The sequence below is a fragment of the Bipolaris sorokiniana genome, assembly GCF_000338995.1.
Source record: "Bipolaris sorokiniana ND90Pr unplaced genomic scaffold COCSAscaffold_8, whole genome shotgun sequence".
Taxonomy (NCBI): domain Eukaryota; kingdom Fungi; phylum Ascomycota; class Dothideomycetes; order Pleosporales; family Pleosporaceae; genus Bipolaris; species Bipolaris sorokiniana.
Window position 1 is genome coordinate 143724 of NW_006911902.1, and position 20398 is coordinate 164121.

At 51.2% G+C, this 20398-nt stretch overlaps 9 protein-coding genes across 9 annotated transcripts; 7 read left to right on the forward strand and 2 right to left on the reverse strand.

Moving 5' to 3' along the window:
• The first annotated feature begins 426 nt into the window (after window positions 1-426).
• Window positions 427-2134, forward strand: COCSADRAFT_327773 (uncharacterized protein). Its single transcript, XM_007702355.1, has one exon. The coding sequence runs from the start codon at window positions 495-497 to the stop codon at window positions 1773-1775; it is 1281 nt and encodes a 426-aa protein (XP_007700545.1). The 5' UTR covers window positions 427-494; the 3' UTR covers window positions 1776-2134.
• Window positions 2135-2301: 167 nt separating this feature from the next.
• Window positions 2302-2700, reverse strand: COCSADRAFT_26783 (uncharacterized protein; the record flags this gene model as incomplete). The annotated part of the gene is made up of 2 exons (XM_007702141.1): window positions 2302-2611; window positions 2684-2700. The coding sequence occupies 2 exons, from the start codon at window positions 2698-2700 to the stop codon at window positions 2302-2304; spliced, it is 327 nt and encodes a 108-aa protein (XP_007700331.1).
• Window positions 2701-3058: 358 nt separating this feature from the next.
• COCSADRAFT_26784 (uncharacterized protein) lies at window positions 3059-4113 on the forward strand (the record flags this gene model as incomplete). The annotated part of the gene is made up of 3 exons (XM_007702142.1): window positions 3059-3478; window positions 3532-3600; window positions 3655-4113. 3 exons carry the CDS (start codon window positions 3059-3061, stop codon window positions 4111-4113), a joined length of 948 nt encoding a protein of 315 aa, XP_007700332.1.
• An 861-nt stretch (window positions 4114-4974) lies between these two features.
• On the forward strand, window positions 4975-7140 carry COCSADRAFT_37209 (uncharacterized protein). Its single transcript, XM_007702174.1, has 7 exons — window positions 4975-5309; window positions 5469-5576; window positions 5661-5782; window positions 5853-5885; window positions 5951-6248; window positions 6602-6653; window positions 6721-7140. The coding sequence occupies exons 1-7, from the start codon at window positions 5175-5177 to the stop codon at window positions 7002-7004; spliced, it is 1032 nt and encodes a 343-aa protein (XP_007700364.1). The 5' UTR covers window positions 4975-5174; the 3' UTR covers window positions 7005-7140.
• Window positions 7141-10104: 2964 nt separating this feature from the next.
• Window positions 10105-12294, forward strand: COCSADRAFT_200000 (uncharacterized protein). The gene is made up of 5 exons (XM_007702356.1): window positions 10105-10621; window positions 10729-11099; window positions 11155-11569; window positions 11620-11810; window positions 11863-12294. Exons 1-5 carry the CDS (start codon window positions 10514-10516, stop codon window positions 11960-11962), a joined length of 1185 nt encoding a protein of 394 aa, XP_007700546.1. The 5' UTR covers window positions 10105-10513; the 3' UTR covers window positions 11963-12294.
• Window positions 12295-12501: 207 nt separating this feature from the next.
• Window positions 12502-13934, forward strand: COCSADRAFT_171700 (uncharacterized protein; the record flags this gene model as incomplete). The annotated part of the gene is made up of 3 exons (XM_007702357.1): window positions 12502-12778; window positions 12840-13379; window positions 13435-13934. 3 exons carry the CDS (start codon window positions 12502-12504, stop codon window positions 13932-13934), a joined length of 1317 nt encoding a protein of 438 aa, XP_007700547.1.
• Window positions 13935-14991: 1057 nt separating this feature from the next.
• On the reverse strand, window positions 14992-16908 carry COCSADRAFT_143415 (uncharacterized protein). Its single transcript, XM_007702358.1, has 2 exons — window positions 16884-16908; window positions 14992-16816 (listed from the first exon to the last, which is right to left on the reverse strand). Exon 2 carries the CDS (start codon window positions 16781-16783, stop codon window positions 15116-15118), a length of 1668 nt encoding a protein of 555 aa, XP_007700548.1. The 5' UTR covers window positions 16784-16816; window positions 16884-16908; the 3' UTR covers window positions 14992-15115.
• An 885-nt stretch (window positions 16909-17793) lies between these two features.
• Window positions 17794-18849, forward strand: COCSADRAFT_327892 (uncharacterized protein). The gene has a single exon (XM_007702359.1). The coding sequence runs from the start codon at window positions 18044-18046 to the stop codon at window positions 18614-18616; it is 573 nt and encodes a 190-aa protein (XP_007700549.1). The 5' UTR covers window positions 17794-18043; the 3' UTR covers window positions 18617-18849.
• A 430-nt stretch (window positions 18850-19279) lies between these two features.
• Window positions 19280-20064, forward strand: COCSADRAFT_37216 (uncharacterized protein). Its single transcript, XM_007702175.1, has one exon. It carries the CDS (start codon window positions 19307-19309, stop codon window positions 19607-19609), a length of 303 nt encoding a protein of 100 aa, XP_007700365.1. The 5' UTR covers window positions 19280-19306; the 3' UTR covers window positions 19610-20064.
• The last annotated feature ends 334 nt before the right edge of the window (window positions 20065-20398 follow it).

Consider the following 20398-nt stretch of genomic DNA (forward strand, 5'->3'; position numbering starts at 1 on the left):
ATTTATACCAAGGGTTTCCCTTAGCGAATTGTGAATATGATACAGATATTGCACATGATTACAACAACATTGCAAAAATTACCAATTTAGACGACTTATGCAGGTTCCACTTACTACCACCATAAATATAAACTCTACAGTGACCATACCAAGTTCTGTGCCTGAGTCGCAGTTCAGAGACCTCAATAACCATGTGTCAACCCGTGATCAGGAAATTGTGAATACAAACGATATCAGTTAGTGATTCTTTGACTCTTCGAAATATCAGTACTTTTTTCTATGGACAAGGCCTTGACAGCGCAACGTGGCTGACTATTCCGGCTTACATAACTGGGCCTATGTAACTAGGTAAACCTTGGCGCGTAGTTTCATGGTTGGAGTAGTCGCGAACACAGTCTAGCTTATTCTCCATAACTTTACTCTCACCTTCTTAATAACGCACACGCAATACCCAAACCCGCGTATTATCACGAAAGCATACTACATTCTTCAAGATGCCGGCCACGGGACCGTCACATGCGCCCCCGCCACAGCTACCAGGCTTCCTCATACCCAACCATGAAGCGCAACCACTCAAACAAGCTGTCGCGGACCTTCTCGAACGCGACAATGTACGCTTTCCAGGCGCCCAGCCCGTATCATTTGCACGCGAACATATTGCCGAGCTTCAGCGGAACGAATACTTCATGTGTGAGAAGACGGACGGCTTGCGCTGTCTTCTCTTCCTCCACTGGCAGGAGGGGCCAACGGGTGCCTTTGAGCCTTTGACCTTTCTGATTGACCGCAAGAACAATTACTACGATGTGCGACCACCCTTTCGAATACCGCATTACATGCATCCAAACGAACCCGAGCCCTTTCTGTACGGCACGATCCTGGACGGCGAACTAGTACATGACCAGTATCCAAACGAGTCTGCGCCGCGGTTGAATTTCTACGTCTTTGATTGTTTGGCAGTCAACGAGCAGAATGTCACGGGGAGAACACTAGACAAGCGGTTAGGACGGTTGCACGATTGGGTCATCAAACCGTACGAAATGTACCTGACGAGGACTTTTGGCAAGAACATCCGACCAGATGACCTCAAACCATTTGCGCTCAAGGGCAAGAAGACCTATGCAGCGTATAAACTTGAGGACATGTTCAGCAACATACTGCCAAACCTCCGGCACGGCAACGATGGCCTAATCTTCACCTGTGTATCCACACCATATCAGTTTGGCACAGATCGACACATTCTCAAATGGAAGCCACCGCACGAGAACACAATCGACTTCAAGCTCCGCCTCGGCGAGTTCCCCTTCATTGACCCTGAAGACGGCGAAGAAGGCCTGATTCCCGACTACGACGCAATGCCGCGCCCCATCGAACTCCTTGTCCAGCACAATCAAAACAAGTACCAAGTATTTGCCCAGCTTTCCCTCGCCCCAGCCGAGTGGGAAACGCTCAAATCCCTCAACCAGCGTCTAGACGGCCGCATAATTGAGTGCTATCGCACAGATAATGGGCAGTGGAAATACAAGCAAGAAGCAGACGGCACGCCCCGCTGGCGCGATGACAAGAAAGATGCTAATCACATCAGCACGGTCAATAGTGTGTTGGAGAGTATTGAAGCGCCCGTCACGGAGATGGACCTATTGGCCAATGCGGAGAATATCAAACGTGAGACGTATCGTATGCAGGGCAAGCTCGATCAGTACCGGCCGTCGCAAGATGCGGGCGAGCGCGAGGCCAAGAAGCGCAAGTTTAGCAATTCAGGTGTGAATGGACATTGAGATGAAGATGACTTTGGCCGGTAGAGTTGGCACACGTTTGATGTATCTGGGAGAAAAACCGTATTTCAGTTATTGCTATCAGCTGAAAAGCTTGTCTACATCTAGCGGCGTCTGGATTTGGCGTTTTCTGGTCATTTTTTGGGGGGCACGCGTTGGAGCTGCGAACATGATACCCAAGCTCTGCTAGATAGATGAAGGGGCCACTTGAATAGGATTATTCATCTTTACATTGTCCGCTTTTCCCAGAGATATTCAAGCTATGTCGTTGCACTGGTGTCTCCGTAACTTTAAATGAACCAAAGAAAGATCTTGTGAACTTGTCAGTACCAAGTCTTTCGATCAAGAAGAAAAATGGCATAGGTACCGTTAAGAAAAATCTCGAGGTATCTTGGACTCCTAAAACGCCTCTGTATCCAATGGTAATGTCCGCTTCTCCATGCTCTTCCTTTGCCCTTCCCCTACCAGCGCATAACGCACCCGGCACTATTACATTCCACTCACACACACTGATATCCCCAACTCCCCGTCAATGATTTCTAAAATTCTTCTTCTGGTAAAACAAATCCGTCCTACTACTTCCCAGATTAATAATCTTGGGGCATCCATCTCTATCCTTCTCAAGACGTGTACACTCAAAGCAGTAGAAAGCGTCGGAAATGCCCTCGCCACCGCAGACGACGCATTTGTTCTGGTAGTTGCCAAAGGAGCATTCGTCGCAGATGCGGGCGAGTGTCGTGGGGCGCACGTACGAGTCGCAGACGGGGCACTTGCCGTCGCATTTGTCGCAGAGGCGGCCGATGGATATGCCGGATTGCTTGCGGCACATTACGAGATCGCTGAGTGAGGAGATTTGTTAGTTTATATGGGAAGAGAGGAGAGGGAGAGTGAGAGGGTGTGAGTGGACTTACGGGTGATGGCGAGACATGGTGGGTTGGTTCTCAGTATAGTGTTTGCGTGTTGAGATGGAGCTGTTGCGAGGGATTCGTAGATTCGTAGGATCGTTGTGTTATGTCTCTTTTTATTAAGTGGCGTATGCTGTAATGGAAGGCGCGAGAGAGAAAGTTGTAGAAGTGAAAGTCGAGCTTCGGGGGTCCGCTGCTAGCGTAAGCCAAGCACCGCCCATGGAGATGAACGCCTGCTCTGCGCCGAAGCTCGTGTCGCGTTAGATATGCCTCGTCTCACTCACCCTTTCTTTTCTACGACGCGTGACATGCTGGCTTCGTTGCGGGGCATATAGCACATTACAACAATAGAAAGTCTGCCTAGTTGGGTTCCATGTAACAATGGACGCTTCTATTGCGTCCGCCGTAGTCGTTCCCGACGAACTCTCAGTGCCAGCCTCGCCCGTGTACAGCCAGAAAAGACGCCAGGAGTCATTTTCAGACGACCCGGCAAAGCGACCACGAATCGAAGCCGACGATGTATCCGGCGACAACGATAGACGTGATTCCGGCTCCAGAGATACCAAGCCTGCCCCAGTGCGCCGCGAGAGGGGACGAGAGCGCAGGCTGTTCGGCGCCGTCCTGGGAGCGCTCTCACAGAACACTGCCACCACCGCACAGAAACGCCGCTTTGAAATCGAGCAGAGACAGTTGGCCCAACGCAAGCAAGAAGACCACGAGAGCGAACAGAGGAGAGCTGAGCGCGCAGCAAGGCGGAAAGAGCAGCGATGGATAGAACAGAAGCGCTTCGAGAGGGAATCAGTAAGTCGCGGCAACACATGACACTCTGTTCAACCAGGGCTTACTATTCCCAGATGCGCATCCGTCATGACAACCTCCTCAGCATGGCCCACTTCCTTCAGACCAAGACAGAACCACGTCTTGTACGTTATCGCATGACCCAGTTGCCCATTCCCGAAAGCTAATTCCCGGTCCAGTACTATAAGCCCTGGGAAACCAGCCCCGGCGAAGACGACCGCATACAAGACCAAATAGCCGAAGCCAAAGACATCATCAGACATGAGGTGGCTGAATACGAGGCTCGCCAGCACGCGGATAATCAGCGGAAGCGGGACGCTGCCGACGAAATGAACCGCCATGCAACAGATTCCCAGACTAGTAAGAGCCATGATGCAGATGCACCTCACGCAACATCCACCGCCAATGGTGCCACTAATGATAGCACTGCTCCGCCTGAGGACATGGAAGTAGACCACCGACATTCTGATAATCCCAACACCACCACGGAAGCAAGGGATGAACACGCCACTGGGGATACGCAGGATAGCAGGGATGCAAATCGTGACATCGTCCCCGAGGAGCCTGCCAAGGATGATGAAGATGAGAATGGAGAAGATGTCGTAGAGGAGGCTGCCGAGGACACCGTCATCTACTGAGTGCCGCTGGGAGCTTCTTCCGTTTAACATCCACTGTCCACTAACCACATCTTGCTTTCGTGGATATACGTTTGGACACAATACCTTCGATCCCTTCGGATACCCGTCTTTCCACCCGCCGATCATCTTCCTTACTAGAGCTTGCTTCGGCCTCTAGGTCCTATCCGATTCGTAACTCAATGTAAAGACCTGGAGCAATGGTGCGATGATACTTTCGAGCAGAACCCAGGAAAGCAACAATGTCCTAATTGGGGATTCTTGTTACTGCATTAGCTGTTGTGACGTCATACTACATCATACAGCCTAATCTGATGCAGCATGGTGATAAGTCATTATGCACGACAAGCCAGTACTTGAACTACACGTTGCCCAATATGCTGAATTGAAAGAATGAACACTGCTTGCTGACTACCAAACCAAGTGTGGGCGTGTTCCGGGAAAAGAGCGATAGGCAATTGAGGTACAAACTTTCGTATGCCTGGGTCCAACTGTATTGCATTAAGCTGTAGCTCGCGAGCCTATATTCTGGCTTCATACACATTCAAGGACGCAACCTACAATTAGAGAAAATACATATAATATAGCAACCCGACTCACGCCACCGCAATTCCTCTTTACTATATTTCCTTAAACACCTAGTATATTTTCTACTTGCTATATATATAGGTAAAATGTCAACATTGCAAAATGAGTATCGACACGTAGCATGACATGCCCAAGCCCAAAAAAAGACATTCACACAAATAGGCCCGACAGTGACGGCCATCGTACCAAATGTGACGCGAACCCCACTCTGTCCTAGGTACGTACTTTGCCTCGGCATATCCGCTTTTTTTTGCATCATACCTCGTACGAAAGCAAGCTACCGTACGAACTTCTACTTCGAGTAGCTCCGAGAGGAAAGCATATCAACTACTGCTCTTTCTCTTACTTTTCCCTAACAATTAAAACATTTACCTTGTACTACATCTCCATCTTCATCTTTGTATTGAGACAGACGAAGATTTTTTCTAGTGTGACTATAGCTTTTTTTTTATAGCCAAGTGAAAAAACGAAAAACCATGTCAAGCATCGAACCTATCAACCCAGAGTCTGACTCGCGCATCGAGGTTAAGACGGCGACGCTGAATGGACAGACGTACGAGTATTTGTATGGTGTGCCCAAGTCTGGGGGGTGGAAGAAGACTGTTTTTCTGGTATGTTTTTCTTTCCTGCATAGTCGGAGTAACCGTGGGTTGTCTGAAGAAAGGAAAAGAAGAAGAAAAAAGAAGGACAACGTGGCTTTGGGATAGTTATTGCAGAGAGATGGACACGCTGTATACTGCAAATAACTCGATTAACGCACCAAACCCTAGATCCATGGATGGCCCGATCTCGCCATAGGATGGCGATACCAGATCCCACTTCTGCTGGATTTGGGATTCCGCGTCGTAGCACCGAATATGATGGGATATGGAGGAACGGTAAGTTTTCCATGCTTCTCTTTCTCTTTCTTCCCCAGGATATACTCGTCGTAAAAGGCGAAATGCTGATCGTGCTGCGCACAGGCTGCTCCACAAGTCCCTCCCAACCCGCTCAATCTATATGGTATGAAGAGGGCGTCAGACGACATTGCTGCGCTGGCCAAGGAAGTCGAGGCGCCGCAAATTGTGCTGGGAGGTCATGATTGGTGAGTAGTACAGCGTCTCATCGACGATTCTGCTCGAGACGAGGAATCGATATGCTGATACCGGGAATAGGGGGGGTGCCGTCGTTTGGCGTGCTGCTCAATGGTAAATCTCAATAACCCACTTTCCAACCGTGATCAAATCATTGTTTTCTAACAAGACACATCTAGGTACCCTGAGCTAATTACTCACGTCTTTTCAATCTGCACACCGTATACTGCGCCGTCTGAAAGATACTTCCCCATTGAAGACATTGTCAAGGGGCCTGTACCCCAGTTCGCATATCAGATGCATCTTGCGTCTGGCGAGGTGGAGAAGGTGATCAAGGATGAGGAGACTATCAGACAGTTCCTAAAGGGCATGTATGGCGCCAAGGGACCAAACGGTGAAGTTGTCTTCAATCCTAACAAGGGTGTGCTATCCGAGAACCTAGAAAAGGTCGGAGAGGGTGTGCTCCTGAAGGGAAAGGTACGTTGTTGATCTCTTTATGCTAGGACGCGTGTCGAGAGGCGACCCCCTTTTTTCTTATTCCTAGGTTAAAAGCCGGGGAAACCGGGTGAAAGGCAAAGATTGCTGCTCTTTTGAGGCAGTGATAATGGGTCACGAGCGAGACGTGCCCGGCAGCCATTGTTACCCGTCTGGGTATTCGGTGCAGGATTGCCGGCACGACATCCAGAAGATCGGCTCCTTTTTTGTTTGCTCGACACGATCATGACCCACGCTACGGGTCATGATCACCAACTGTCGTCATTGTCTTGTTTCAGAGAGAAAGGCGTGGATACCGTTTTTCCTCAAGCGATGGTGTACTGACAGCGAATCAGGTCCTAGACTACTACGTCAAGCAATACTCTAACCACGGCATTCATCCTACCCGTACGTTATGCTCCTAACCAACACTCACATAGCAAAATCCTCTAGCTAACCCGATTGCTCAATATAGTCAACTGGTACCGCACACGCCGCCTAAACTGGGAAGAAGAGCAAGAGCTGCTTGACAAAAAGACTATTACCCAACCTGTTCTCTTCATCCAAGGAATGCTGGATATGGTCCTCACGCCAGAGTTGTCAAAAGGCATGGAGAACTTCATCCCACAGCTCACCAGAGGCGAGGTGGCGACTGGGCACTGGGCCATGATACAGAAGCCAGACGAGGTGAATCAAATTATCCGCCAATGGTTTGTAGCGCAAGGCCTAGTAGACAAGCAGCCAAACAGTCAATTGTAAAAACGGGGGGATTGAGACGGATCTAGAAAGGATGCGCTAGCATAGCACAATATGTAGAATCCCACGGGGATACAATAACCGCAATTCCGCCTACTTTGAAACAAGTTGTAGACACGAAGCTATTGTGGGTACGTCTGTGTGGTCTGAGCATGTTTTTTTCTGGACCCCCTAACGGTTCGCCCGGGTGACGAGTGTGCGGTGTGCATGCAAGGAGTAGTGGAGCCCCATGAAATTTCGCCTAAACGGAATTGCTTCTATATCATTTCCGTGTCGCATGACTGGTGGTACAGTGACTGTAGGGTTGAGGTGGCAAGGTCGACCTCTAGGTACATACAGTAATACCGAGTACATGCATAGGGAGCAAAGATGATTGCAATTGCAATTGCAGCTTTGCGGCTCTATCCGTTGTTTGGTCCGACATGTGCTTCCATTTCATCCCTTATCATAAGCGACATCGGGGTGCCGCTACGCTAGTATGTCGCAGCACACGAGGGTTGTTTAATTAGAGTTTTCGGCAATGTGAATTTGGTGTTTTTGCTGACGGCTCGCTGCTGACGAGTAAATGAGGGTTTGGATGTCGAGTCGATCCCTACTAAGGCCGCACTCAAGGCCGTGTTGCAGATTGGCCTGCGTCACCATCTCGTCTTGTTAGCTAATCACATGTAGTCGTCGATGGTCGGCATTTCTTACCTATCTGTCAAATGCAAGATCCCTAACGTGGCAATTAAGACAATGGCTTTTTTCGCTTGTATCAGACAAAACTTTACCATGTCTTGTGCAATCTCCGATATTCGCTTGCAACGCATTGGCATCCTTCGGTTTTGTTACCCTCGAAAATGAGGCGTTGTGAAGCGTGCTGTGATGGTGGTGACTTCCTCGGTATCTCCGGAGGTTCTAACCTCTCACAGAACGGCAAAAGTAGTAGTAGTACTAGGCACTTGGCCCGTCACTGACGTGCAACCGGGTGTTCTGAATCCTCCCAATCCTTTGTTCTTGTCCCGTCTTGATTCGAACGCTCATCCGTTAGCGTTGCCCTGTATTCTTCCAAGCGAATAATCACCATATTTGTTTTGCGAGTGGGAAAGATACCTTGGAACACGTTACTTTCCTGGTACAAGATATTCGGGATGCAGGTCCCCGTCCGTGCGCCACCCAGAGGATTGGGACTCGTGCTGCAGAGTATAGCCAGTGGTGTCACTGCGTTGTACCTTGTGGCTATCTGGTGGTTGTGAATTGTACTCGGCATGATGAGGGTGTTGCCAATGGACTGATGCGGAGCCGTACATCCGCAATATCTGTAGCTTCTTTAGGATTGGGTGGTATACGTACCCTGGGTGCGATAGGAGGATGCAGTCCCGTTACGTCAAGCAGGCAGACCGCCTCCAGCGGCGGCTACAACCCCAGGATCAAGATTGACTCGCCGTCCCGGGTTTCTGGCGGCAAAAGACCAAGATCTACCCGCTCACCGCTGCGACGCAAATGCCGGTGCCTGAGATATAGATGCTTGACGCAAGTTGCGATAAAGCGCGTGTGAGTGGGTAGTATTAAAAATCGAATTGCGGATGGGTGCGCAATGCTTGACCAGGCTCACCGCCTTCTGCTTTCGAAGGTCCATGCAGCGAGATCGAGGATTTGGCTGCTTGGTGATGCATGATCTCAGGGTTCGTACGGGCTATCGGCAGGATCTTGAGTAGTGTCACGAAGCAAGTCGAGGTAGTAGTTAGTAGGTGCGACTCGTATGTGATCACGTCTTATCAGCATGCATATTATACAATAGCATCTCATGGCGAGCTCGTGGCGAGCTCGTATTGTGTCTTGGGTACGTATGTGGTTGGTATATCTCGAGCGGCCAGGACGGCTGGAGCCACCATAGTGCTCTGTCGTACTAGGTTCGACCATGTGCAAGGAACGGCTCTCAGACTTGTGCTTTTGCCGTCCCATAGGGGAGTCCGTGTCAAACGGTCGGAGAGATATATCCTCATTCCGTGGTACCTACGGCTTGCCCCAACGACCTCTCATCTCGCTCGTGGCTCACCCCTGTCTAGTGGTTCCTACCATGCGGCCACGATCACCGTTATTCCTCTCGATTGCGGGTGGACCATGCTCAACCTCATGTCTCGGTCAGATTGGCAGATCCGGCAAAGCATTGCATTGCGTTATCGGTGCCTTCTCGTCATGTTCATGCAGAAGTCAGTGGCACATGTCAAATCCCCTTGGCCGTTGGTGGCCGCTCCTCGGTCGCAGCTGCAGCTGGTAGCTGGTTGATATGCCTTTGGCCAGTCGTTTGTGCAGTTGACTCTGGAGTCGCCCCGATAAGAAGCCTTATGTATGTCTTCTTGTTCCGACAGGCCGGTCGCGAGTTCATTCCTTTCGTTGAACTAGTAGCTGCTCCATGGTAGGTGCACCGTTGCGCACGCCCAACCTACTACGAGCCGACATCCAGCCAACGGGTTTTGACCACACACTGTTGCCCTGGCATTCCCCAATTAGCACGTTATAGGATAAGCATCTTACCTCACCGAAACTCTTAGCAAGGAGGCGCGTGGTCGAGCGTGAGTCGTTCGCACTATTAAGTACTAGGACACTACTATATCACAGGAGGTTTGATTGCTCCAGGGGGCTTCCAAAGGTCTTCTGGAAACTCAGCCAAGTATTCTAGCCAGTCAACGTTCGCATTCTTCCGTCGGCAGATAGGCCCTGGGAGTCCAGCACTGACGTTGCGCTGGGGTTCTCGGAAGCCTTATTGTGGAGATATGGCTTGACGACTGGCACCCTCGACACAGGACAGCCCGCATATCAGGCTGATGTTTCCTGCATATCATCCAGGGATCCATGCAGCGACAGGGCCACAAGAACAGACTGATCCACTCAAAGTAATCCCAACGGAACCTTTGAAGGCAAGCTCCACAGCTGCGCAGAGTGCCTTATCGCCGTTTCACAACGCCAGCTTCGTCTCTGATAGACGGGCATCGCAAAAAGGCCAGTCCAAAATAGACACCACAATATGACTACTGCTCATATATCGCATCCTGTGTATGCATGCTCGGCCGTTGGTAGCTGTTGATTCGGCAGAACGAGTTCAGACGGGCCAAGACCAATTGCCGCTAGCTCTTCGGTCGAATTGCACATGCTCTCCGTGGCGTACCCACAAGACGATCTAGCCTCACATATACTACCAGAGTAACGGTATGAAGAAATGACTAGGCAAAGGCTACCGTACCAAGTAGTTTTTGGTTGTCCACCCTTGACCTTGCTTGTCCCGCCAGATTGAGCCGCCTAGCAAATGACGTGGAACCTTCAAGTCTCCTCTCATGCGATGCCATTATCTCGCCGATGCACGAATCTGAGGCAAGCCCAGCGCGCGCCCATTTACTATTGATCGAAACGCGTCTTCTCAACAAGTATATCAGCCTCCACGCTCCCGTGGGGTGGGCTCCTGCTAGCCATTTCTCCTTCTCCTTTTCCCGTACCATTGCCACATCTCCCACTACTTTTATATTTTTCACGTAATGGCGCCCTCAGCTCTAGCAGATATCTGCCCAATCCCAGCAAGGCACTACACAAAGTCTTCGACCGTCGTAGCTTCGGTCTTGCATGGGCCAAGGGATTTGCGGTTGGTATGCCTTCCGCTTTCGTTATCCCACCCCACGCCTACCCACTGCCCGTGGGGGTGTCATACATATACAACGAACATCCGAGACGGCAGGCTGACAGGTTCAAATAGGAAACTCGAACAATCTCAGATCCTGCCGCCAATGAACTCCAGATCGCTATCAAAGCCACCGGGCTGTGCGGCAGTGATTGCTCATACTACAGCAAGTTCCGGAACGGCGATCTGCAGGCTTGTGAGCCTTTATCGCTAGGCCATGAGTCTGCTGGAGTTGTTGTGGCCATCGGCAATAATGTCACTGGCTACCAGATTGGCGACCGCGTTGCACTCGAGGTTGGTGTGCCGTGTGATAACTGTAGGTCGTGCCAGAGGGGCCGCTATAACCTATGCCCTAAGATGAGGTTCCGAAGTAGTGCCAAATCTGTGCCTCACTTTCAGGGGACCCTTCAGGAACGCATCAACCATCCTGCAAAATGGTGCCACAAGTATGTTGTGCATGATCGACCCGAAGTCCGAGCCTTAGCTGACAACTCTAATCAGACTCCCTTCACACGTGTCCATGGAGTCGGCTGCGCTTTTGGAGCCTCTTTCGGTTGCGATCCATGCAACCAGGAGAGCTCAGATTGAGCAGGGTGACACTGCAATCGTCTTCGGCGCAGGTACCGTTGGTCTTCTGACTGCTGCCATGGCCAAGGTGTCTGGTGCCACAACGGTTGTCATTGCCGATATCGATTATGGACGCATAAATTATGCTCTAGCGAACGGCTTCGCGAATAAGGGTTACATTGTGACTGCACAAGCACAATCAACCGAAGGCGCGGGGCAGTTTTCTGCTGCAAAGGAGCTTGCTGCAGACATTATGCAGATTGCGTCGCTGAACGAGATTGACTTCGAAGGCGCCGATGTGACTTTTGACTGCACCGGTAAGGAGGTGTGCATGCAAGCCGGACTTTATGTGAGTGAATCCTTGGAGTTGCTGTGGAACCAATGCTAACCACCCCACAGGCAACCAGACCCGGCGGCAAGCTGATCATGGTCGGCATGGGCACACCAATTCAAACTCTTCCCATATCAGCATCACATCTGAAAGAAGTTGACATCATCGGGATTTTCCGATACGCAAACACCTACCCAACAGGTATCAAGATCCTGTCCGCAGGTGTCCTCCCAAGCCTCGACAACATGATTACGCACAGGTGAGTAATCCTGTAGCATAAGCGCAGAAAAACGGCTAATATTTGCGATAAGATATCATGGTCTTGCTTCAACCAAAGAGGCTTTCGAGCTCGCCGGAAAGACCATGGACAAGGACGGCAACTTGGTCGTCAAAGTCCTTGTTGAGATGTAAATACGGCCGACCTGTAATTGTGTACATTCTTTCTTCAAGAACCATTATGGATACTAGAGACTACTTGGAGGTGTAATGGGAGTGCTACGTGTTGTAGCCGGGCGTTCACAGGATAATTTTTGGGATTCTGTTCAAGACTGAGATACCACTCGCTTCTTTTTTAGTACGCATCCGGAGTAGAGTATTTTGGGATATCAACTAGGGTAAAGTTTGACGAAGGAAAGCTTCCGGTCTGTACTGAGCTGGAGAATATGATAAATGATAATCGATTTAGGAGTAATGGATAGAATTGTGAAACTGTGAAGAGTTTAGTTGTAGTTAACAGAATCGCGTCACGTAGTAGTAGTCTAGTTGCCCGCTAGAGCTCCAGACTAGCGGCTTGGCGTAGCCCCACGAACTGTAGCAGCTGCAGCCTAGCAAGCTCCCCACCATTGACGATACCGCCGCCATTGCCTTGCACCTCCACCTTTAACTTCTAATTGCCCCTCCAGACCCCCCAGTGTGTGCATCAGACAAGTGACCCTGTGTACACAGCAAAAATGGTGGAATCATCGGGAAACCCGCTTGTTTCAACCACCCGCGCCTCTGACGCCAGTCCCACAGTTCAGCTTCACCCACTAGTCCTCCTCACAATAACCGATTGTGTAACACGGCACACACTACGACAGCAGACAGGGCCGGTAGTCGGTGCCATATTGGGGGCACAAGATGGACAGAATATCACCATGGAGGTCGCTTTCCAAGCAAAACTCCGGTCAAACGAGGACGGCGAAACAACGCTCGATGACGATTGGTTCAGCAAGCGGATCGAGGATTGTAAGCCGTGCCCCCATGCTTCTGATAGGTATACCCAAACAGACGCTTACGGAGATGGCAGTCAAGGACGTACACAAAGAGCCCCAGCTCGACATTGTCGGATGGTTTACCCTCGGTCCCGCCTCTGGCCCCGAGCCTCACCTTCTTCCCATACATTCACGGATATCTGAAGTCTACACCGAATCGCCATTACTTGTTCTCTTCCACCCTGAAAATGCCTTCTCTGAGGAAACTGCTGCCGGAAAATTGCCACTTACAGTCTACGAATCCGTCTCTGTCAGCACGTCGAGCGAACCGAACGATAAGGTCATGGATGTCGATGGCGCAGTACAGCCAAAGTCAACCAAATTCCGGGAGCTAGTATACTCTATTGAGACTGGCGAGGCCGAGATGATATCTGTTGACTTTGTCGCCCGTGGTGGAGGAAACGCAACGGCGGTCGAGGGCTCAGTTGACGTCCCAGTGTCGAATGCCGAGGCTTCAGCGAATGACGAAGATGCTGGAAAACGAATCACGCGAGGCAAACAGAAAGAGAAGGAGAAGATGGCGGAAGATGCTCCAATTGAGGAGTCGCAGATTTTGAGTGCAGATGACGAAGAGAGCAAGTCCATCCCCAAGACTGTGGATATGATGTAGAAGTACTGACCGATCTTTAGTTTTGTCTACCCTTACAGCAAAGATGAACGCTATTCGTATGCTTGGTCGACGTATAGCTCTGCTCCGCGCTTACCTCAACTCCCTTCCACCATCATATCTGTCTGATGCGTCGCTCCCAATCAATCCTACACTAGACGAGCAACATTCATTGCCTCTGAATCATCCAATTCTTCGCAGCATTTCCGCTATGCTCGCTCGAATCAACATTCTTGCCCCTCCAGACGCTGCTGCTTTTACCCTCGAATCTCAGCAAGAGGCTTCTGATGTCCAGCTGGTCAACTTGCTGGCATCTATTACCAACTCGGTATCAGCGGCCAAGGAATTTGGCCGTAAGAGTTCTATTGTCGAGCATGGAAAGAACCAAGGTAAAAACCGCATGGGCGCCATGGGCGGATACGGAGGGGGTGGTGGATACCCCGGTGGCAGTTATGGAGGCGGGGGCGATGGCAACTTTTTTAACACTGTCTTGTCAGGAGGGTCAGGAGTGGACAGGTGGTGATTCCTCTGTTCACGACCGCCCTCTTTGTCACACTTTGAGAAATTACATGACTAATGCAATGTAGCTCGAGGAAGGAAGCAGGCGTCTGCGCAATGGTAGACGATCGGCAGCCGCTAGCCATTTTCGACCCGGACGATCTGGTCGAGTACGAGGACCGGTTCATTGACTATATGGCAGCTTTTGCGGTGATGGGACCGGCCTACACACTCTTGTTCTTCCTGATGCCTTTGATCGTGGGGCTTTTGATTGTGCATGTCAATATCTGGATCGCGCGCCGGGTGCAGGGCATGGTGCGGAGGGTGGTTGGTAGGCTAAGGCAGATGATGGGGGCGGCCCTGTTTGGGGCCTGAAGTCTGGGCACGTTGTTGAGAGTGCTGCTGCATAGCGTATAGGTGCATGATTGAACGTCATGGACGACGCATGTGTTATGGGCTATGGGCTATGGTTTACGGCTACAGTTCATGGGTTATGCAAAGGGTTAGCAGAATGAATGGCATACATAGATAGCGTGTATTAGATGGGGATGCATGGTATGGTAGTGGTAGTATTGTGTATCAAGGCATTCTGATGATGGTTCCATATATCTAGCTTGTATAATGTGACATGGAGAAAGTACCCTAAAAAAACTGAAACTGTTGACCATTGTGGTGAAAGATAGTCCGGTATGACGTACAATTTTGGAACAAGATGACTTGAAACTTTTTTTCTACAAATAAAGATGCTTTCTTTTGAATGCCAGTATCTCTAGTGATGCACATGTTGATGTAGAAAGAAGAAGAAGAAGAACAGAGGGGGAGAAGGAAAGAGTACACAACCACACTTTGCTTAAAATCCGACAAAAGACGAATGGAAAGAAATTCCCATCATGATTGCAAAGCATACATGCATTATTGGTCATAATATGTATATATATATGTAGTGTAATGCAGCTTTTGTCTTCAACGTGCAAACCCAAGTACACACAAATTCCTTGAATCTCCAACGAGAGTAAGGAAAAAATAAGACGAACCAAAAAAAGGGTATAACAAATTAAGTTTTTTTGATACAGACGAACGAGAGTAACCCAGAAGAAGAAGAGAAAAAAAAAGGTGGAATGTGAGAGTGAGTAAAAGTTATGGTAATAGTAGTAGTGGTAGTAGCAAGTGCGTGTAATAGTTAAGAGAAAAAAAGTGAAAAAAAAATTAATACCGAACGACAGGAGCAGCAAGAGCATCATTACTATCCTGAACCAAGACACCTTCCTTGATGCCCTCCTTTTCCATTTTATGCATCCAATCGTCCTTTTTATCTTTTTTATGGATCCAGCCGCTGAAGATCTTCTTGAGCTTTGATTTCTGCTCTTCTTTGGCGGGGGCCTTGGGTTCGTTGGAGAGGGTTTTAAGAACGGCGGGAGAGTCGATGCTCATGCGATGGGAGAAGTTGGAGGCGTGGGCCGTGGTATTGCTTTCGCCGCTGCGGGGGCGGGTTTGGGAGCTCGAAGCGGTTTTGGTGTGCTGCTGGTCGACGTTGGTAGTTGATGAGGACGCGTTTGTTGCGAGTTTTTCAGTCGGTTTGGGGCTCACTGATACGGCGCTGGCTGGGACGGCACTTGTTGGTGTTTGGGAAATTGGCTGCGTGCCCTGCCGGCGAGAGGATTTGCGAGCGGGGAAGGCAGCGGTGTATTGCATGGCCAAGGTATCTGACCCACTCCTCCTGTGCTGTTTCCGTGCGGCAGGCGAGCGTTCTGGATGCTGTTCCTGTGGACGCATAAGATTTGCAATGTGTGTCTCGGCTGTGGGTGATTTGGGAGATGCCACTTCTTGCTTGGGCTTTTCAGGTTCTTTCCAGCTGTCCAGACTGGGTAATGGTGGAAGCTCTCTGTTGAGGTTGACGGTATTCGACTCTGACTTTCTAGGTTGTGCACCGTCGTCTCCCTGGCCATGGGAAGACCCTGACCTATTTTCACTTCTCGTACTTTTCATACGGCGCAGGCCCCAACTTCGCCAAGTCGCATTTGAGCCATTGCGAGAAAGGCCAGTGTCATTACTGTCAGCTGGCGAATGGAGGGATTCCTTGGATTGTGCGCGGCTGAGGGCGCGACTTCGAGATCCGGGGAAAACGTATTCGATGACGCTTTCCTTGATACTCGCGGCGCGGCTTGGAGGGCGGACCGATGTCGAGGGTCGGCGCTGGCGATCTGCCGTGTCTTGTTGGCGCTTCTTGTCCATTTCTAGGCGCATCCACTCGGATGCTTGGGCATCTGCAGCAGCAACGGGGTCGTCAAAGTCATGAGGGGCAGAATTCTTGGAGGTTGCTAGGGTGGATGTAATGGTGACTGGAAGAGTAATGTCTTCGTTGGAGATGCAAGATATGGCGGGCCTGGGTACATCCATGGAAGCTTTGCCAAAGTTGCGTAGTCTTTCATCCTTTTCAGCATCTCGCTCAGCACGCTTGCGGCTGCTGTTTGCTCGTGCAGGCAGATCACTGTTCTGCCTTGCTCTTATCTCCATGTCTGCTTTTGCCCTGGTGCGGACTTTTGTGCTGCGCGATCGTGGCAGGAACGAAGTTGAGGCGGGTTCTGGAGGGGCAGCAGCAGGCACACGCGCATTGACATCGGCGGACTGTGGCTTGCTATCTTTGCGAGGCCTGAAGCCTAGGCCGGCGAAATCGAGCTTTGGGTCGGTGTTCTCCATGCCATGGTCGGAGGGCTTGAAGTTTTTGAGGATGAGGCGACATGCTGCGCGCAGCTCTTGGTCGGTCTGGCTGTCGAGGACGCGGCGGTTGATCCAGGGCGAGCTGTCACATATGGTGTCTTTGGAGGAGTGTCTTTTGTGGGACGAGGCGTGTAAGGGGTTGGTTTCTTGCGTCATCTTGCCGGCAAGGTCCTGCTTGGAGGCGGTGTTCTAGAGAAGGAGGTGTGAGCAAGTGAATCGAGGTTTTTAGTGTTTTGGTGTTTAGTGGAGCACGCACGACAGGAGACAGAGTGAAGGAGAGTTTGCGGGCCATGTGGATTACGACTAAATAGACAGTCTAGACAGTGGCAAGCTGGGAAAGCGCAGAGGAATATTATTAGGTGCAAAGGCGTGGTAGGAATAAGCCTGAGTGCGGCCGACCAGTGCGCACGGCTGCAGTGATGACGGTGTGCGGGAGGGCGTGCGCGTACGTAGTGATAAAGTGGTAGAGTATGTATGGTCGGCTAGCAATGGCCCGACAGAGCTACTGCCGACTACTGCAGCAAAACCGTAGTTGTGTTTGTGGGGAGAGGTGGTGGGAAGTGGGCATGCGTCTAGTGCGCGCACCGGAGAGGAAGAAGAAAAAAAAAAAGAGGAGAAGAGGACGGACATGGGATGGGCAAGTATAGGCAGGCAGGCAGGCAAGCAGGCGGGCAATGGTGGCTCCCACCAGGAGGTGTTTGAGTTTCAGAATGGCAGCTAGCAGCAGGACAGGGTGCAACCCAATCCGCCATCCGCAGTGCTACCACACAGTCGAGAACACGGAGAGACGCTGGGGTCGCGGCCAATCACTGCTGCAAGAAGCGACCTGTCCTCGACCTCAGCCTACCACACCCGCCATGGCTGCATGGGTGGGGGGAGCAGGGCGCGTCTCTACTCGTCGTACAAGGGATCCTTCAGCTTCAGACATATACATCTGTGTACATGGCCGGATGGGAGACATCCAAGGCGTTGTCGCTGCTTGTTGCTCACTGGGTGCGAGGAGAGTAGCAGCTATGATGACATGGTATGGCTCGCCGCATCCATGGACCTACAGCGAGCGGACGGCGCTATTGAATTTAAGCGCACATACCTGTGTGCATGTGTACTGGACTGGACTGGACTGGATACTTGGATCGTGGATGGATGAGTGGGTAGGTTGGTGGGTGGATGGGTGGAGAGATGGATTGACTTAATACATGGGCTCTCATAGACCGCCCGTCTGGAGTCTACTGACTGCTAATATTGTTATGACTATTCGATTCGATCCAGCTCCAGCTCCAGCTCCAGCCACCATCCCAAATCCCCACAGGCGCTCTGGACGCTGGCTGCCCCTCTCTCTTGCTCTCTCTCTCTCTCTGTGCGCCGCTCCCAACTGTCGCAGTCGCGTCTGCTTGTGGGGTGCAGCATCTAGTGTGTATGTATAGGGATATGTACTTAAGCAAGTATTACAGCATACGCCCCATCCGCAGTCCCACCGCGACCAGCCTCCTGCTCCCAAGCATCCCGCCAATCTTGTGTTGGCGAAACCCATCCTGGCTCTGCCACTGGCTGGCTTATTTCCCTCCCGTGCCCGCAATTCTAACAACCTCCGGGCGGGTCAATGCTGTGCACCGACCGCACAGAACGGACCTTCAAACGGTCGCTTCAGTGCCTTGTACCTGCTGCTTGGGGCCAAACAGTCCGCCTGCTCTCTCGTATCTCGGTCCATTACGGATCCCCATGGACCACGGCCCACTGAAGCTCTCATCAACACACAAGCAATTCCGGCTAGAACCCTCCGCCTCGTCTAGTTTTGAACTGGCCCTCTGGCCGCTTTCCTGGCTTTGTTGTGTCCTCTGCCCGCCAGCGCATGCTTGGTTACTTGGATGTTGCCAGTCTGCCCGTGTCTGCTGCGGGGTCCGTGCCGTTCAACGGGAAACAGGAAACAAACAAAAGTCGATGCAGATGGCGAGGCCAAGAATGGTTTTGACTCGAGCCCTGCCGCGTTGAACCAACATCGCCCCCCCCCCCGGCCTCCACGTGACGACACCACGTGTACCGCCCTACACCCAATGCACGCAAACCGCCTGGGATTCGTCACAACATCCATGGCAGGCCCCTACACATGCCATGCATCATCAAAACCACCATCGGTCACAGCAACCAGATCGCTTCTTGCAAACGCGATGCTGACGCCAGACTCTGGCCCCAAGGGACGTGCGTAATTGCGCTTGCTATAAATGACGAGATAGTTTGGAGCAGTGTTCCATGTGCACCGCCTGTGTCATACGTACACGTCAGTCCGTCTTGCGCTTGGCCAGTTGTTCTCAGAAAACGTCCATGCATCTCTCCCATCGACCCTAGAAGTCGAAGCCATGAAGAGGCTTCAGCGGCACCCGCTGCACCTCGTCGCCTTCTTGCAATGTCAAGAGATGCACAACAGCTTCCTCCTCGCGGGCTTCCACGCCCTCAGCGATGAAGTGCCCGTGTCTGCATCATGCATTAGACTACATGCTGCACGACAGACGCCATCATGCTCATCATCGCAGAGAAACCAAGCACGCCTCGTCGACACAACTCCCCACCACCCATGATAGGTTCAGCACTGTTGCAGACCGGCACCATGGATACTCAAGGACACCACGAGGCGAGCTCAAAACTCAGCCCAGACATGGCCGGCTCCCCATTTCAAGGTTGGAGATGAGCGAGGCATGGATGCGAATACGAGCAGTCACTCCAATTCCTATCATGCCGGCCCAGCCTGCGAGTTGTACGGATTCGACTTGTTCTACAGATTCCATCGATTCTACATATCCTACAGATTCCACAGGCTCCACACGTTGTACAAGCAGCCACCAAGATCAAGACAGCCGAGGAGAAAAAAAGGTGCGATGGGGCGTGGTACACACACGCGAATTCGAACCTCCGCCGGAAGACAATGACGAGCAACCAAGCAACAAGGTCGATGCAAAACCACGACAACAACAACAGCAGCAGCGGTGAAGAAAGAGTTGAGCAATAGAAGCTGAGCATGGCCTTTGGTCCAAGGGGGAACGACAACGAGAGTCGTGGGGCCATACACAACCAGGCACTGCCAGACCACCCAGACGGTGGGCGAAGAAGCGGGAAGCCCTGTTCAGCTCGTCCATTTCGCACGTACATACGCACATGTGTATGTTCTGTCAACTACATTCGTTGACGACATACTACAACTTGGGCTGGCCTGTAATATTGTCCGCACCTGTTGTCAGGCGCGTCTGGTGAGTTCGCTTGGTGATTGGCGTGTTCCGGCCCACCATTGCCGGATACTGCCTTCCCCGCCCTTGCGCATTCCCCACAACCCGCTACGCATGTCTTGCTGAGAGCCCACACCACCGCTCCTTATCACCCGTGAACACTTCTGTGCATGGATTGCAGCAAGCCAGGGCATTCGATTCACAATACATTTGCACTCTTCCTCATTAGGCTTAATATGTCCGATTGTAGTAAAAACGGAAGCGCCATTGCATAATGACAAAGCACCGTGCTGCACGACCTCGGACGGGAACTGGACGGATATGGGAAGAGGGGAAGCTGTCTGCAAATCAATTTCGCCGAGGATCTCCATCGTATTCCCCACCATTCACTGCACTATGCCGGCGCTATACCGCTTGCTGGTTTTTTGTAAGCTTTAGAATGCTCATGTCACTCGTCCCCACGGCAGCAAAGTCGTCGCGCTGGTTGTACATATAACGTGGCTTGCTTTTTTACTTGGCTGAGCTCCCTCATCTCTTGCATCCCCCTTTAGACCGC